The sequence below is a fragment of the Galleria mellonella genome, unplaced genomic scaffold, assembly GCF_026898425.1.
Source record: "Galleria mellonella isolate WM207_F2 unplaced genomic scaffold, CSIRO_AGI_GalMel_v1 utg133, whole genome shotgun sequence".
Lineage (NCBI taxonomy): Eukaryota > Metazoa > Arthropoda > Insecta > Lepidoptera > Pyralidae > Galleria > Galleria mellonella.
The window spans coordinates 1,172,206-1,190,941 of NW_026441990.1; the positions used below are offsets into that span (position 1 = coordinate 1,172,206).

The 18,736-nt window shown below is 31.7% G+C and overlaps 1 protein-coding gene across 2 annotated transcripts in view; it reads left to right on the forward strand.

Moving 5' to 3' along the window:
- Positions 1-14,364, forward strand: part of LOC113511051 (transmembrane protein 165) — a 28,375-nt gene extending 14,011 nt beyond the window's left edge. For both annotated transcript variants that reach the window (XM_031912003.2, XM_026894625.3), the window contains exons 2-4: positions 2,134-2,487; positions 8,805-9,078; positions 9,793-14,364. In XM_031912003.2, the coding sequence (XP_031767863.1) occupies positions 2,134-2,487; positions 8,805-9,078; positions 9,793-9,863 (699 nt within the window). In that variant the 3' untranslated portion in view covers positions 9,864-14,364. The remainder of the gene's footprint in view (positions 1-2,133; positions 2,488-8,804; positions 9,079-9,792) is intronic.
- The last annotated feature ends 4,372 nt before the right edge of the window (positions 14,365-18,736 follow it).

Below are 18,736 nucleotides of genomic sequence, written 5' to 3' on the forward strand. Positions count from 1 at the left end.
TAGTTATAATTTTTCGCACAGTCAGGCTCGTGCTCGTGTCACAGCCGCTGAATACTAAGAGTCCCGAAGGGTTTCGAATGGTCCCGAAATTAGTCGAGCTTTCACGATCTAATTAAACATACAGGTATACAGGTAGTAAAACTTTTAACAATAAAGAAGACTGATGATGTTTTAGCTATTTCAAATGTACTTATTTAGTTAGAGTTTAAAAAGAGATACTCTGTTTCAATAGAACTTAATAAAAATTTAAATAAACGAACCATTGATCCGAACTTAATAGTTTGCAGATATCCAACAGTAGTACAAATAAAAAATCGATCGATTGAATCTTTCGATTTGTTACTACTTTCATTTAGAGAGTGGTTCTCTGATTATTTCAACAAATGTTAGTTACCATTTATACGTATTCGTATATTAGCTCGAGCGACAATAAATCATGAAACCGAATAGGGGTAATTGGTATTAGATCAATGACCTATCGTGCGGTGAAATAAAAGGTGAAGGTTCAGGGCGAAATGGGATACATTAGGATGCTTTAAAGATTTTAAAAGATGCCATGTTGACTCGATTACTTTTCGTTTTTCAATGTTTCTTTAGAAGCTCATTAGATGCCCAGTTTTACTTGAGCACTCTTTAATAATTTCGTTTTTTAGTCTGTCTTTTATGCGAGTTCTAGAAAATACTGGTGTAGTGGCATACACAGTATATCATGCAAAATATCGCAAAATATTTTGAGTGTATTGTGGCCATGCAATGATGTATCAGTAAGTCAGTTTCTTCATTTAAGCAGACGTATAAGACATATTATTGCTTTATACTGTTTAAAATACACTTGTATATACAATACATCCTAATTATTCACTCACAAATATGACATACATCAGCATTATTAATAACATTAGTTTGTATTTATATGTATGTCTTGAAAATGACCTAATCCCAGAGGTCAAAAATCGTCTGCTTTGTCCCATTCGTGTTTCTGCCGTGAAGCAGTTGTTTTTTCATGGCTATGATTCGATTTGAAGGGTGGAATATGGCAATAAATTAAAGGTTACAAGAGAAAACACTGTCGTCCCTAGAAAGGAATGGACGTGAAGGGTATCGTGGGTGACACAGTATACTCTGTTATGCCCATGGTACTGTTTATGTCTATAGACAACGCTTACTACTTTTCATTAGGTGGGCCGACAGCTTTTTTGCCATTCTAAGTTGTATATCTGGTTGGCAACGCGTGCTTAATTCCAGGAGCATTACCCACGCGTTGCCTACTTTGAAAAAACCTAGATTTACAATTTTGAGCTTCTCAGATCTCGACCCGATTGAGCACACATGGGATATGCTTCAGAGAATAGCTGTGCTGAGTATGGATGCCGTCCATACCCTACAACAATTTTTTGACTTGTTAGAAAGAACGTAGATGGCCATTCCTTAAAGTGATTTTGATAAACTGATTTTAAGCACGCCAAGTCGCTGTAATCATGTGATTCGTGTCAATGACGAAAACAGTTTTTTTTTTAATCATTACAATATAAATTTTAAAAAATATATATTTTTGCTTTTTTGCCATTTAATTAACGACATTAACTTAAACTAATTTCTCACAATTTGCTGACATTGTAACTTTTCCTAATTGGTATAAAATATAAGCATAACTTGTTAACTTAAACAGAAATTATTATATAATTAATTAATTTCAAACTAGCAAGTAGCTATTCTGAAATTCTAGATTGGTAAATTTTAAGTGGACAATTTTTTACTGTTAAAAATTTACTTGATCCTATTACTTTTGAGGTGTGTATTTTATTTAGCTGTTTATTTGTAATTACGAACCTATATTATTAACATTAAAGTCGTTTGTACAGCACTCGTGCATTTTAGCTGCCCGCTAACTTACATGCTTTTCACTGTATTGGGTTGGCTGGAAGAGATATCTTTCCACACCTTACCCACAATATTTATAACTGTCTTATCTATTTGATTAACAAGTGCAATAAAGAATAAAAACAATATAGTTATAAAAGGGCTCATCATATAAGTTCCAAGAGTATAAAGATTTTTTTTATGGCATTCTTTAATATCAAGATTTTGATAATTATGTAACAACCTTAAAAATTATAATTTCTTCGTCCACAGCGCGCAGCAATTCAGGGCAGTTTCTGGCAAGGGTTTCTCGCCTCTCTCTCCGTGGTCATCGTGTCAGAGCTCGGTGATAAGACCTTTTTCATCGCCGCCATTATGGCGATGAAACACCCTCGAGTCATAGTATTCGCTGGGGCCATATCCGCTTTGGTCTTTATGACAATATTATCGGCTGCTTTTGGATGGATAGCTACGGTGATACCTCGGGTATACACGTATTACGCCAGTGCAGCCCTATTTGCGATATTTGGATTGAAGATGTTAAGGGATGGATGGAAAATGAACCCCAATGAGGGACAGGAGGAATTGGAGGAAGTGCAAACCGAGTTGAAGAGAAGAGAAGATCAGGTCAGTCCTTTTGTTTATTTAGTAATGTTTAGGAAGAATTTGTTTCCATTATATTTCTAATATCCTATTTATAAAATGCTATAACTAATTAAATATGTGACTATCTGCAGTGTTTGTAATTATTTATTAATCTTTGATTCACTTTTGCAATTTTGTACTCATACTTCTGAGATTGAAAATTTAGACATATTGGACAAATTCAGAATTCTGAACATTATGAAATATATATTATCTTAATTGAAAGTTTACGATTTATAAAAGTTAATAATGCCTTTGTTTCCTCCGGATAGAACTAATATAGAAAGAGGTTTTATTACGTAATAAATTATGTGTTCTTGTGATTGAATCGACGTTTGCGCTTCTAATCTTGTAAATAAATCTATCCCAAAATAATATTGACTTAGCAATATTATTTTGGGTAATGTTGATAACTGGCAACAGGCCATAAATAATGCACGTTAAAAAGAAGCGATCGGTGAATATAAAAATAGTTTTATTGGAATTAGAAGTCTTAATAAGAAATATACTGCAAAAAGACAATTTTGCAAAAGTGGCTTTACAATTTTGATGTTAAAATGACCGATCATTTTTTTTTTCTTACCAATGTGTTCTACTTGATGTTTCGGTACTTATCTATAAACAAAAGATTATATTTTAATGCTGTTTTTTAATGTTGTTGGTGACGTAATTAATACTAACATTTAAATTTGCAATATCTAAATCCCCTTCCCCTTTTATCAACAAAGAGATTCTTTCGAACGCTTAGTTTTACGAGAAGAGTTCATGGCAATCTTCTTGTTGGAGTCTTTTATGTTATTGTAGTTTAATAGTACTGTGTTTTGAATCCATGCTGTATTCGCTGTCTCTTATTCATCGTACCGCATTTATTTTAGCGCCAATTGCAGTAAAATAAAATCCAGTTTCCTCCGGATCAGTTCAGTGATATGCGTCGTATTTATTGTTTGTTTTTAATATAGCTAATGTCTGATCAGTAATCTATGATTCAACGAATTGTTATATTTTTGTTATTACATTATTTTAATTCAAGATACCTATATAGGTTTAATCTCTGTTTACAAATAGAAATATTAACTTTTTCTTTCAAGTAATATAGAGATTTTAATCGTCATTTTAATAGGCCTAAGTTTTTACTTTTATTATTTTGTAATAAATTTTTTGTAGTTTTGTTTTTTTTTTGTTGTTGATAGTAATTTTTGCAATCTAAATATATTGTAAAAGTTATCTTCTTTAACATTAATCTATTTAATATCCATAAAAATGTATATCCATCATGATAATGAGAATAATAAATCATAGTATCATGTTTGATCTTGACAATGGGCTCAGCGAAATGACCAGCCACCAGAATGGTACTAGCGTTGATTAATGTTTTCAACTACCCAATCTTGGGTTATGATCCTGAGTATAACAATATTTTTAATGCTTTTTTTTTGGAGAAAGTAAATGCCATCGCCGGCGCTATATTTAGTCTTGCATTGTTACATAAAATAATGACATCCATTTGAAGTCCACTGCATCATATTGTAAAATTACAACAGGGCCGATTCGATCGATTCCAAGTGTCATTTCTTTAAATTTATCTTAATTTGATAATTTCGTGAAATTATTATTTTATATAATAATATAGACCGTCACAAACTAAAATTATAATTATTTTGTCTTAAATCTATTAGAAAATGAGTTCATATTGGTCATTACAATAAGATTTTGCTGCGATATCAAATTATTTATTTTAACGATAAATTTAGAGAAGTGGCGTCTCAGAATCGGTATCATTGTATTTTTTTTTTTAATAATACTCGTTCATCGCACAGAGAATAAGGTATTGGAAATAGCATATTCTTATAATGTATAGTCCTGTCCGTGTAATCTTTAGTTTCGAAAAACCTGTAATTGGCTTTTTGTTTTTATATCATCGTTATGTGTTATGAAGGGTATAACTGGTGGTTTTTCTGTAATAAAATATCATGTCTCGTCCACATAAAAATTTTAACAAGTAACTTTTACTATAACTTCGCGTGACAGATAAATAGAAGCATATGTTTTTGTCCATCTCGAATAATATTCGTATAACAAATTTCATGAAAATTGGTCGAACTAATAGCACCAAGAGGTAACAAATAAACTTTAAAATTTATAATATTATTAAGGATAATAAATTGGCAAAATATCATCATATATATCTCTCCACTGCTGAACTTAAGGGGGAAGCCCTTGGGGGGTTTTGCTAAATAGTTGCCACGCTTGACGGGTTGGCAACTGCAGTTAGGCAATAAAAATGTTTTAAGACGAAAGCTGAAGCCCATCCCTCGCCCACTCTTAGTTGATTCTTACGATACTTACGAGAAAGGAAGGGGTGACCTATTCTATGCCGGGACCAAACAGCCAATTGGCAAATTAAACCTTGAAATCTGACACGTTAACTCGTTTAGTTAAATGGTCTTAGTTCTCAAGAATGACAGACAATGCATTGGAGGTGCCCAGTACCTCGCAAAATGTAGGATAAATGACTCTGTAGTTACAGCCACGAAATATTATTTAACTTCATGCGTTTTGTTGACGTTCATTCATAAAATGTTATAATTGAATATCCTCATTACCTCATCCGAGCAATTACATGAATTGTCTAGTTGTATTTTAGAATTTCGTGCTTCATACTATCGCGGTCACAAAATAATAAATAAACTTATATTTGAAAATATCTCATCATTTTTACCATAATTAGCATGCGATTCATAAGATACAGGAGCGATACGGAAATTTTAATTATCTTTTTTTAAACAATCTCTTTGTAGATAAGATATAATATAATGATACATGTATTATGCCTGTTTGATTTAGAATTTAGACATACTGTGCTAAGGATATGTTTGCCGAATGTTGAATTCCTTTTTTTTTTGTTATACGTATATTTTACTTCCATGCATAATAAATTTAATACTTCCGTACTGGCACATAATATTTGTTATGTATACGTACAATAATTTAAAATAAAACGGGAAGGGGGTTTTCGAATATAGAACTGAGAACCCGAGGATAGAGAATAAAACTGCCAGTAGTAAATTCTATGTCCAATTAGTATGGTACTGCACAGGAATCTCCAAAAGAGCGATCGAGGTCGCCCAGTGCGACTTCTTCCGCATCAGAACGTTCACAAATCCCAGGGCCTTCACGTGTCCCAGAAGAAACTTCGGGGATGCCAGAGGAGCCCCAAGCGGGGCCCTCGTCGCAAACAGAATCGCTGAGGGTGATCTTACGTCATTATGCCTGGCAGTACGAATGACACCATAGTTATTTTTCTTTAGCTTAGCTTTTTTTTTCTTTTTACGTTCCCTTTCACGCAACATCACGATTCATTCGAAAAAGCTTCTTGGTAGCTTACGTAAATTGTTTATATTGCAAAGGAATTCAGCATTTGAGATGTTTGTATTTAGTATAGTCATCAGAAAAATATACATTAATGCAAACGCATAATTCGTTTTAAATCATATGGATATTCGGTCCATTAAATTTAATATTAGATAAAGAAATACATTTTTTAAAAAGAAAAACTTAATACTAAACGTATAATCTATAAGTATATTTTTCTGGTAGTTTTATTTTTTTGTTATCAGCATTTTCATCGATATAATACCTTACTAACGAAATACAATTTAGAAAAAAAAATAATATGTTTATTATTCATTGAACATGAAAAAATGTTATTTTGTCTATGTCTATAACTAATCAACAGTATTTGCCTTTTTTAGTATCTAATTAGTAAGGTCTCATTGCATTTTGCGTCGTTCCTTCATTAATACTTGTATATCAAAAATTTATTTTTACATATCTACTTATTCGTAATTTTTTATTTAATATTTTTATAATGTAGTTTAGGAGTAAGAATAAATAAATGTATAGTTTTGACAATCACGTACCTTCTTCTCTTCAGATTCCGTATGGTTGTCACAAATGTATTCGCGTTTCCCTAGTCATTATTAATCGCGCAATCATTTTTGTTTTTCAACATGTTATACATTTAATATCAATCAATTCTCATGATAATAAAATATAGTCATGTATGTTTAATTTGCTACGTTGGACTCGACCTATTTATAAATGTTTAATTATATCAGCAAATTGATAATTTTTTGCACTTAGCTTTTATTCTAACTACATATACCACTAAAGTCTATGGTATGAGAAATAATGCATTACTTATGTAATCAATGCTTTCAAATTTCATTTAAAAAAATATTCTGAGATATGGATGTTTTGTATCTAGTCTTTGTATGTTCTAAAACTAAGGCTTAATTTTCTATCGCATTGCATTGCATGTAATTTGAAATAAGTATTGTAAAAACGCGTCATCTACCGGGTCCATTTTTACTCGACTACGTCTCTTACTATGATAAAAACTATCCTATCTCTCAAGTTGGAGCAAATAATACAAACTGTTGACTGGCAACATTAAGATTTCGTATTTTAGTAATGTAACATTATTGTAGTTCCTCTCCCAATAAACATTGATAATAGCAAGTTTGCATTTCAATAATTTATTTTTCCACATCAACTAAAGATCCTAAGCGAACGAAACGAACCTAACGAAATTACAGTTCACGAAAAACAACATAATATTACTTTAAATATGTTTTGAGCATTATTGGAGATTAGCGTGAATGAACATCGTGATTTTTACATATTATATATAATATATAAGCTGACCTGATAAATATTGTTTTGCCATATAAATATATTTTTCTGAATAAGGACAACCTAATCACATATCTACTAAATATACAAAAAAAATCATGAAAATCGATCAAGCCGTTTGGGTGGAGTTCGATAACAAAAACCGTAACACGAAATTTTTATATATTAAGATTATTTCGGTGTTGCCCGAGGTTAATGAGAAATGTTTTATTTAACTTTCTGTATTACAAGTTTACCAGCAACATATCTTTATAGCGTTATTAACAGATTAATCTTATCGTCTAATGTCGCACCAGTGGAAATATTTAAATAACACAGTCTAGAAAATGGGATTGCAAGGTTATTTAAATTTCTAAACAGAACAATGTAATGCGAATCAAACAAATGTTTTGTTTCTGTAACATCGTGGTAACTTAATGATATTTAAATTTTTCTTTAGCTTTTCGTACTAAATAAAAAAAAAAAAAGTGAAATTAAGAAAAAAAAAACATACTTATAAACGCCGTGACACACAAGTCGTCAGCTTGAAACCATTTGCTTTTATTATTTATTATTCATTATTATCACTATTTATCTTTTTATATAAACATAAAAAGAAACTGATATGGTTTAATATCAGGTACTAAATTAGAAAATTTCATAGTTCAATCACCTCTAAATCCCCTATAGTCTATAGGGGATTTAGAGGTGATTGCACTACTGTACTGTACCAACATAAGTTCTAAAAATATACAGTGTCTTTTTACGTTATTTGTATAAATTTGTTTATATGTATACTGAGGTAACTTTTTAAAAAAAAATAAACTATATGTTGAACTAGTTTAGTAACAGATATAGATAGTTACGTATGTAGAAATACAATAGATAATTAAATTGTTCTTAAATCACAGCTGCCTTAATATATATGTTATTGTTTACAGTAATATACATATATATTACATTACGTTACTGTGTACAGTAACATTATTTACCAATGTGCAGGCTTTTGGTAAATCTTTGGTTTTACCAACATTAGTTAGTAAATGTAAGGATTTACATCCTTAGATTTACTAACTAACGAGCCCTAAAATGATCTATAAATATAGATCATTTTAGGGCTTTTACCAAATCAAACCATTGCTATAAATTTTATTTATTTTTTTATATTTATATCAGAGATGTGGTAAATGTTAAAAGATAAACATAAAATTAAAGCATGTTCAGTGCGTAGTGCTCGTTCGTACTTGTGGTCAGAAAGATACGTTAGGTTAAATTTGGTTAAACCCAAAAATTGTTATTTTTTAAAAAAATCTTTACATTTACAAATTAATTGGTAAAACCTAAGATTTAGCGGTAAATGGCACGGGCTTTTACAGTAACACATATACCACAAATTAAAGCAGATATGATTTGATGTAAATGAATCAAAAGTGTGTTCACAGTGAAAACAGGATCAAACAATACATATATTTATTATGTACATGTAATAGTCCACTTTCGATTCATATTCCTTTGGGAAAATTTTTCAGATGTCATTAGTAAAGCACTTTTAAATATTTCAATTTCACCGTGTATCGAGCATTAAATCTTTAATATATATAGTTATATTTATTAAAAATTCGCAGGAGGAAAAAGAAGAAACATTAGACATGATAGAACAAGGACAACAGGAGAGCAGACGGCGGAGACGGAACGCCGTATTAAAGGTGTTGCTGCAAGCGGCATCGCTGACTTTCCTCGCGGAGTGGGGCGATCGATCGCAGTTAGCGACCGTGGTGCTAGCGACGCGGGAGGACGCGGTCGGTGTCGTGGTAGGGGGGTCGTTGGGGCACGCCCTATGCACCGGACTAGCTGTTATTGGGGGTAGGATGGTAGCGCAGAAGATATCTGTAAGGACTGGTGAGTGCAGATATTCTTAATTCTTTTGGCCATTAATTGCTCATTGCTATATTTTTTTTAATAGATGACAATGGAGTGGTTGCCCCGCCTTTGCTAACGGTATATGCTGACGGGGCACCAGTAAATGATGATAGGTGTGATGAAAAGACAGGTCAGTTAGCCCATCGTGCTGAATACACGAGGAATTCAGCACGATGGTTTCCAGGAGGCATGTGGAAATCAACCTGACAGGGTATATCGCTAGCAGTATGACTGGTAGTCCGCATTACTAACAAACCCTTCCACCTAACTGCTATATATTAGGGGTAGGTAATACCCAATATATGTAGTAGCATTGCAGGGGGTCACTGGATGCAGTTGGCTTAGGACCGTTCCTTATGGTAATCTATGGAGGAGGCCTATTTTCAGTAGTGGACAGATAATGGTTGAGATGATAATTATGATCAATATATAGCAATATCTATATATTTTAGTATCAATATCTCTATACTGATTCAATAACGAATGTTTTAAAAGTCTGTTATCCAAAAAATAATATTGGATAAACACAACTTTACCTACATCAGTCGCTCCTGTACTTTTGACTGTATCCATATATTGTATTATTTATTAAGTTAATATATAAAAAAAATAATGTCATCGTGTTATACTATGAATGAATAATAATATATCCGGCTCGAAGGACTAATAGCATTCGTTTCTTTTATATTTCAGTTACAATAATCGGTGGTCTAGTGTTCCTGTTCTTTGCAGTAAGTGCTTTGTTTATCGGCCCCGGTGAATAAGGGCATAACTTGTTTATATTGTATAAGTGACAATATGTATAATTGTTGTAGCCTAGTGAATCCTACAATGATTTTATATTTTATATAACTAGGATGATGCTACGTAAAATCTTCAATTATCATAAGAAATCAAATGTTATTGGGTTAAACAAAATGATGAGATTGTAATGCATTTACCTGTGAGGAAATTTCAATTTTAAATGCCTACTGTGCAGAGAAAGAGAGAGAGAGAGAGAGAGAGAGAGAGAAAGGGAGGGAGAATATTTTTTTATTTGATGCTAAACATGTACGGTACATGTTTAGCATTATCAAATTCAACGTGGGAATTAATTAAGTTTATGTATATATAAATAAATATTTCTCTTTCCATCTCTCTCTCTCTTACAGTTTTAGAATTATCAGTAATATATTTTCATGAAAATTGGTCGTTCTGTGCGACCAAGTTTGAGGTTCTTTATTAGGCGAATTAATTTAATTAATTTCTTTACTATCCTAATTAACCCATTCAATACGGAGAGCGCGCCAGGGCGCTCTCCAATGTTATACCTTGTGACGGCAAGCGCCTCGAGGCGCTCTCCCCACCCTTACCCAATGACGGCGAGCGCTCCGAGGCGCTCGGTTTCCTTTAGTTTCAAACGTGCTTTAGACCGTTCCAGTCACTTGTGGAAGCCCGTTATTTACTGGCAGTCACTCCTAACAATTAACTAAGCCATATACGTAGAAAAAGTTGTGCCGTCAGTGACGGCCGTTTATGAAAAACTAAGCCGTATACTGCATAGGGATCTCAATATGGCCGCCGTATTGAATGGGTTAAGGCTACCATTAATACCAGGAACTTGTGCAGTAGAAACTTTAGTAAGAAACCCTCAACTAAATTAAATACATGCCTTATTTAATATGGAATGTAACTTTCACGGAATCTACACAAACGTGTAACGGAAAATTGAGTTTGTGCAATATTTAATGACGTGACAGTGTTGCTGTGCAACTGTTGAACGTTTATATGCATTTTGTAATTATTATGTTTATTTGATATTTGTGTTATAAACTACTTCTGTCTGTTGTGTGTTATTCATAATAATTACTTCTATAGTCAGCATCAAAGTCGTCTAAGTTTTGAATTTTGTTGCTGACGGTATTATGTAAGACACTACTCAGTGCAAAATTATTCAAATTCCGCTTTTTTGTTAGATTTTTAATTTTTATAACTCGATAAGAAATGAGTTTGTAGGTTGCTATTTGAGGTACAGTCAGCATCGAAAATCGAGGAACACATTTAAGATTTTCTAATGTATGTATGTTGTATAATTTAGCTATTTTTTTTTTTTATTTTGATTCTGATCCTTACGATATTCAGCTAGTTTTGGCGCTGTTTCTTTGTATCTAGCATAATTATGTATGCAAATATGTTTAGGGATTTTAGAAATTTGTAGGTGTTTAAAGATTTTTAATGCTGACTTGAAATCTATTGATTACGGAACAAATTTTATTCAGGAAATCATGATTTATTTTGTATAACCTGTCTGATGAAACTTTGCTACCAGCGAAATACGTCGTAAAACGATTAATTTCGTATTCCTTAGGAGTTTATATTAAATTAATCGTAATACGATTCGTATGATCCGGCTTTCTTAATTCCACTAGTCAACTCAAGTTTCATATATTTTCGATGTTCCTCAGTATTAGTTAAGGACATTACCATACTGAACGATAAATACTTGACATGCATTCTCCCAGAGCGTTTTGGTAACAACTTCATTGCATCTCATTCACTATTGTTCTTTCATGAAACATATGGCATTTTCATGTAAAATTCCATGTGAAAATTTCATGTTGAAAGATTATGTTGTTGACATTTTGAAAGATTTTTCTGACAGTATTGGAATAGTTTATTTTAGGTAACATCATGTTCAATTTGAAATATATTTAACGCTTAAGTAATTTTAATGCTGACTGTACAATAGAGAAATTGTATGCATGATATGTTGACAGGAGTGAATCTAATCTGGTAATTAGATACGAGTATAGATATCACGATAAAAGTTATTTTTAACCGACTTCAAAATGAATAAGGTTCTGAATACGGTTTTTTTATGTTTGTTACCTCATAACTCTGTCTGAAAATATATACTTACAAATTGGTCCCATGGAAAGTAGTTCAGTATAGTTTACGTTTTTAAATAAAAATAACTGGTTTTGACACAATTGAACTTGGTTTTTTTGTGGGACACAATCTTTAATTATATAGAAACATAATGATAAGATCTGTTTCAATAGAACTTAATAAAAATTTAAACAAACGAATGACTGACCCGGCCATGAGACAGTCTACTTAAGTCCAATAGTAATATGAATAACAACCAATTGAATGTTTCGATCTGTTGCTAACTTCGTTTAGTTTGTTTCTGTGATTTTTTTTTTGATGGGTGAAAATGGTATGGTAACCCCGCCTGCGCTAACGGGATACGCTGACGTAGCACCAGTGAAGGGTGATAGATGAGAATGAAAACAGGCCAGTTGATGAATCTCATCATGATGAATTCATCAGGAATTAACCATGATAGTTTCCAGGGAGAACCGCGAAGAGGATGAGGTCGACCTGGTTGGGTATATTGCTAGCAATGAGATTCTCAGTCTACATTACTAACAATCCCTTTCCCCCCTGTTTCTGTGATTAATTCAACAAAACTTGGTCACCTTTTCATTAAGTTTTATTGAAACTGATCGTATGATAAGGTTTGATATTGGTACGTTAGTATTAATGCTAAATCTTTTCTAAGCCATTATCTTTTAGAGCTGACGTCCATTTGTCTATTTGATTGTAAAATGACGTGAACTGTCAAAAAGATATCATTCACTTTGCTGTTTCGTTCATTAATTTTATCTTCTAATATTTATGTATGTGACTTTGTAAAGATGTTAGGATGAATGATACATAGAAATATATCAATATATTTCTCTATAGAGATTGGTAATATCCGATATCTATATATTGAGTTCTGGACATTGATGACAATCCATTACGATATCGCCCATACCAGTCAAATATCTATATTTGTTACGAGCGGGCTCTTCTTTTCGTAATTATATATCGAATAACTGATATCTAATATATCTGTTATTGTGCCCAATATATGTATAGATATTGCTAAATATTACCAACTTTTATTTCTCTGACGAGGACTTTACGTGTCCGCTAAAGTAGTAAGCGAGGATTTTTTTAAACGATTGAAACATTCGTTAGAAAAATTGTTTCTTCGCCGTCAGAAACACCTAAGATAATTGATTCTTGAAAAAAAAAACAAGGTTACCTTGTAATTTCACGAAGATTAGAAAGGATAAGGTTTTATAATTTTTCAACAGGGATGTATATATTATTAATATAAATTTCTGTGGCAAACGAAAATATTTTTTTTAGTCAGGGCTTGACTTGGATTTTTCTAAATGTTTAGTTAAATCTCATGATTTTGAAGTATATTTTTTATAAATTTTAATATGGAATTCTTAAATATTATATTTATACTAAACCTGGCCCTTGTCTATTCTAATACGTTGTCGGTTAGCGTTGTGGCTGTGATAGATAAATATTACCCATTTTATGCTAACCATACTAGAGATTACCTTTCATTTGCAATTAATTTAAGACTTAATTAAACTAAACCTTAAGATATAAGACATAAGGTTTACTTTGATAGGTTTTTTTCGAATCGCAAATATTTTACATAGAATTCGAATATAGAAGTGTAATCCAATGTAAAAATGATTGAAATGTATTTCTCTCAAAATGGAAATACTAAAACATACCTTATTGCTATAACAATAAATATAATTTTTAATATATGCGTAATGTATCTCAATGAATTTATCTAATTTGTTTATACAATTGTCTTGTTATTGAAAATGGTTTTGGTGTTAGAATGTTTCCATGGATGAATGCTAGGTGTTCATAGACTATAGTGTGTAAAAAAATGTAGGAGAAATGCCTTATAATTCATAATTCTGTAATCTGTTTATTTGTCTTTTTCGATAATCAATATTGGCATGTTTCCGAACGAATTTAGTCTATTAAAAAATAATATAGACACAAAACAAATAATGTACGATTATAAATACATGTTTTGTTTTAAGAAATTGTTCATTATTTTATTAATAAAAGGATATGTTAAAATTGTTTATCAACTAGGATAAATGAGGAAAAAACAGATTATCATATAATACTTCTGCCATTTTATTTCCATTTTCACGCTATCTCGTGTTGTGTGAATGTATGATATTATACTATATTTCGTTTAGTTGATCTAGCGTTTCTCTACAAGAGATTGTGATATGATTTTTTGTATGTATGCCAATCTGTATACCGTTGTTTTTCATTTAATGTAAGTACAAAATATTTTGAATGTCGTGATCACGTCAAATAATGTTGCTTTTTGCTAAATGTTGAATTATTAAAAAAAAAAGTATTATTTTTGTGTAAAAATGATTAAATTATGTAAATAATGTATTCCGTTGTGTTATTTTTAGCGCCTAACTCGAATTCGCTTTTGAGGTACTTACTCACCTTTTCAATACTGGGGGAAAGGATTGTTAGTAATGGGTAGGTTAGTGCCCATTGCTATCAATATACGCTATTAGGTCACCTCCACGCGGTTCCCCCTGGAAACCATGACTAATTTATAGTTGATTTTTTTTATACAACTTAGAATGGCAAACAAGCTGACGGTCCACCTGATGGAAAATGATAACCGTCGCCTATAGACATAAACAGTACCATGGACATAACAGAGTATACTGTTTCGCCCATGATACCCCCCATGCGTTGCCATTCCTGAGGACTCAGGTGTTATTCCTCTGTACCCAGTAAATTCACGCCATATCCCACCCTTCAAACCGAAACACAGCCATGCAAACACAACTGCTTCACGGTTGAAACACGAATGGGACAGAGGTACCCAAGCAATCGACTTTTGTACAAAGTTCCCTCTGGGTAGATAGGGTAACTGCCTTTTCATCTTGACCAATCATTCCCCACTGGTGTCCCGCCAGTGTATACCGATAGCGCAGGCAAAATTACCTTTCCATTATCATCCATTAAAAAACCACTACTATTTTTTCACTTACAAAAACATACAAATGTTATTGAGTAAAGCAAGATTTTATGGTTTCATATGTAGTATCAATAGAACGCAATTAAAAGGTATCCAAATGTTGTTGGAATTATAAACAATTTAGAAATAGATTTTTATTTATAATATTACTCTTATCATCAGCAGACTACCTTTTCAACTAGTCGGCAACGCGCACGTGACACTCCTAGTGTTGCAGGCGTCCATAGGCTACAGTGACCGTTTACCAGCAAGTGGGCTGTATGCTTGTTTGCTAACTTTGTGGTAATAAAAAAAAATCAACCAACTTCAAAAAGAAAGAGGTTCTCAATTCGTTCGTATTTTTTATATTTAACACCTCATAACTTTGTCAGTCATAACGTGATTTGGAAAATTATTTATCTGAAAGGATATACTTTCAGATTGAGGTTATAGAAATTTATTCAAAATTAGTTAAGTAGTTTAGATTTAAAATCAAAATTACTGGTTTTGCCGCAATTGAAGTCACAGTGTAAGCATTTATATAAAATACAATTTTTACTAAGACGCCATTCAGTAGTCAATTTTGAGATTATGCCTAATGGAAAATATAAATGACGTAAAATAAAAGAGCGATGATAAAAAAAAATATTGATTTATTTAAGATACATAATCGTTTTGTCAGTTCCATTTATTTTTACGATTTATCGGATTTGTATAATCTAAATGATCTGTCAGGAAAACATTCGATATAATCGGAATGTGATTGATCGATTTTTAAACGTTTTTTTTTGCAAGACACTATCGGAAATTTCACTCGTCACTATCGCAAATTACGTAAATCGTATCCGTTTGGATTTATCTGTCACGTACTAAGTGCCTACGCACCTCGACGCACAATTCAGTGTAAGCGCTTGACTACAGAGGGCCTACCATGAAATGTTTTCTGAAATTTCGGAGCCAAATGAAACAGAAATTTGATGTTAAAATTAAATAATACATGCCGTTTGGAAATATTAAAAATGTTAAAATATTGTTCCTTTGGACTTTTATGATCGGATGTATGACGAACGATATGTTAAACTCCATTTCTTGATCCGATTTTGGTATAAACAAAAACACGAAATTGAGTCCGAAATTTCGGATTTTCATTTCATGGTAGACCCGCTGGTTAGTAGTCGAGCGCTTTTAGTATGTCCCGAACGATTACATAACTATTCGGGACACATTGCTCTGTACAGATGTATCTCTTAGACGATTGGTAAGAAGGAGGATAATAATTACAATAGTGGGATAGTTAAACTTTGAAGCGATTCATGTGATTAACATGTCACGATGGGCTGTCTTCATCGTGTCTCATTTGTACCCTGCTAATTTATATCAATATTGCTTAATCTATTATCCACATGCTATATAATAATAGGTTAAAATCTAAATAAAAAATTACTAAAACGTAACAATACAGATTCAATAAAACATTTAATAGTAGGAAAATGTAAATTATGATTATAAGACTGATTTCAACAAAAATCTAACTTAATATAATTAACAAAATATTAACAAGAACAATAATAATTTTTCAATAAATATTGCTAAAATGCACCTGTCTGTATTACAGCGCACAGAGTCCTCAGGAATGCCAACGCATGAGGGGTATCATGGGCGAAACAGTATACTCTGTTATGTCCATGGTACTGCTCATGTCTATAGGCGACGGTTACCACTTTCCATCAGGTGGGCCGTCAGCTTGTTTGCCATTCTAAGTTGCATATAAAAAAATACAATTTAATACCTGAGTATTATAACTTTTTTAAAGAAAAAAAAAACATTTTAGTATGAGATCAAAAACGAGGCATGTCGTTATATTAGGTGTAAACATCGTTTATGCATCACACAAAGAGAAATAATAAAACCAATTTTTTAAACTACTCAGTGTAAAAAAAAACTTTAAAATTAACATATTATCACCTAAGATTGAACGACTGTACCTATACTATATGAAACGATTGTGACACTTTTAAATAACTGTTGCTAGGCGACCAACAGTGACACTAGATAAGTAGGTAATAAATTTGATTAAAACTATGTGAACCATCTTCGCAGCGATAAATTATTGATGTTATTTAATTACTTGTATATTTTATCAATATTAATAATTTAATTATATATATAAATATATTTATTTATTTATTTAACACTTTATTGCACCAACATAACATGATTTGTTAAAACAATTTTCAATACGTATATATATTTAATTTTATTATATATATTTATTTAATTTTAATGTATTTTTTATTATGTCTAGATTAAGAAACATCCGATACTTATCGTTTTTAATTATATGTCAATAAAATATAAAATTTATACATATTAAGCACCCATTATAACTTGTCATGGCATGCATTTCACTTGAACTTAATTGCAAAGCTCTCATAGTTTTCAAAAATAGATTTATTAATTTAATTATTACTAACTAACCTATTATATTGCAAATTATAAATGAGCGACATTTATCAAAGAATAACTAAATAACATAATTAAATTTGGTCTACAACACGTCTGTTCTCAGAAACAACATCTTGAACCCAACAGTACAATTATAAAAAATTATGATTTAAAAGAGATAGTTGAATAAAGATATTAATTCAATTTATAGTTGATAATGTAAATTAACCGTAGTTACCTACAGTTGTAGTTGACAAGCCGTTGATACATATCAGGCGGATTACAATAAGAAGCAATTAAACATGATTTTACTTCACAAGTATCTATAAATACAATAACGGTTATTTGTTTAGAATTATTTTGTTTAATTCCACTACCATTAGTATGTGTGTGACTGCCAATACTCGAATATTAATATATACAGTGAAGGCTCTATATAAGCAATCTCTATAAGCAACATTCTTTATATTTTATTTATTCTACTTAGTAAAAGAAATAATTAAAAATATTTTCCAGACAGTATTTTTTCTCAAACATGTTTGGAAATGTGAGCGTTATTTTTACAATCTACTTCGAGATAAATCAAAATTGCCGTACTGGCCAGATACATGCGGGCAGCGGCCGGCAAAAGTTGTATGAAAATCCATATCTGTCGTGTTTTGCGGCCAGATAAATTACTATGTAAACTCATATTTGTCCTGTAATTTAAAAATGGAATGACCTTTTACTTCGAAACGTGGCTACCAAGGAGGTAACTACTACAAGGTTTTATTTAAATTTCGAACTGGCTTGCAAATAGAAAGATGTTTATTGAAAAAAAAACAAAGGAACATTACAGCACGTGAAAAAAAATATTATTGTTCGTTATTCGTAATTGAACTTAAAAAGTAAAATTGTGTTTTTGATTTCCGCGCATTGAGAAAAGTACTATACAAGCCTTGGCCACAACTAGGCATTGATGGACTCGTCTACGCCTCGGCCCACATTTGCACGTTCGTCTAATAATGCCTCAGTTGCTGGCCACTGTAGTAATGTACTATTATACTATACTCCTTTTTTCCCTATAAACAACTTTTCCCAATAAGAAACTTTTTTTATTGAAATTGGTTCAAATGAGTTGTTTATATAGAGCGTTCACTGTAATATAATAATTGTCTGCTTAGACGAGAAGACATTCTCAGTTGACAAAATTTACCACATGTATATTTTGTACAAAAGTCGTTTGCTTGACATCTGTCTTCTTTGTATTTCTGTCATGAAGTAATTCGCTCTTCTTGTATGGTTGTGTTTCGGTTTGAAAAGCTATTACAGAGGAGAAGATTACGGACATATAAGACCATAGTC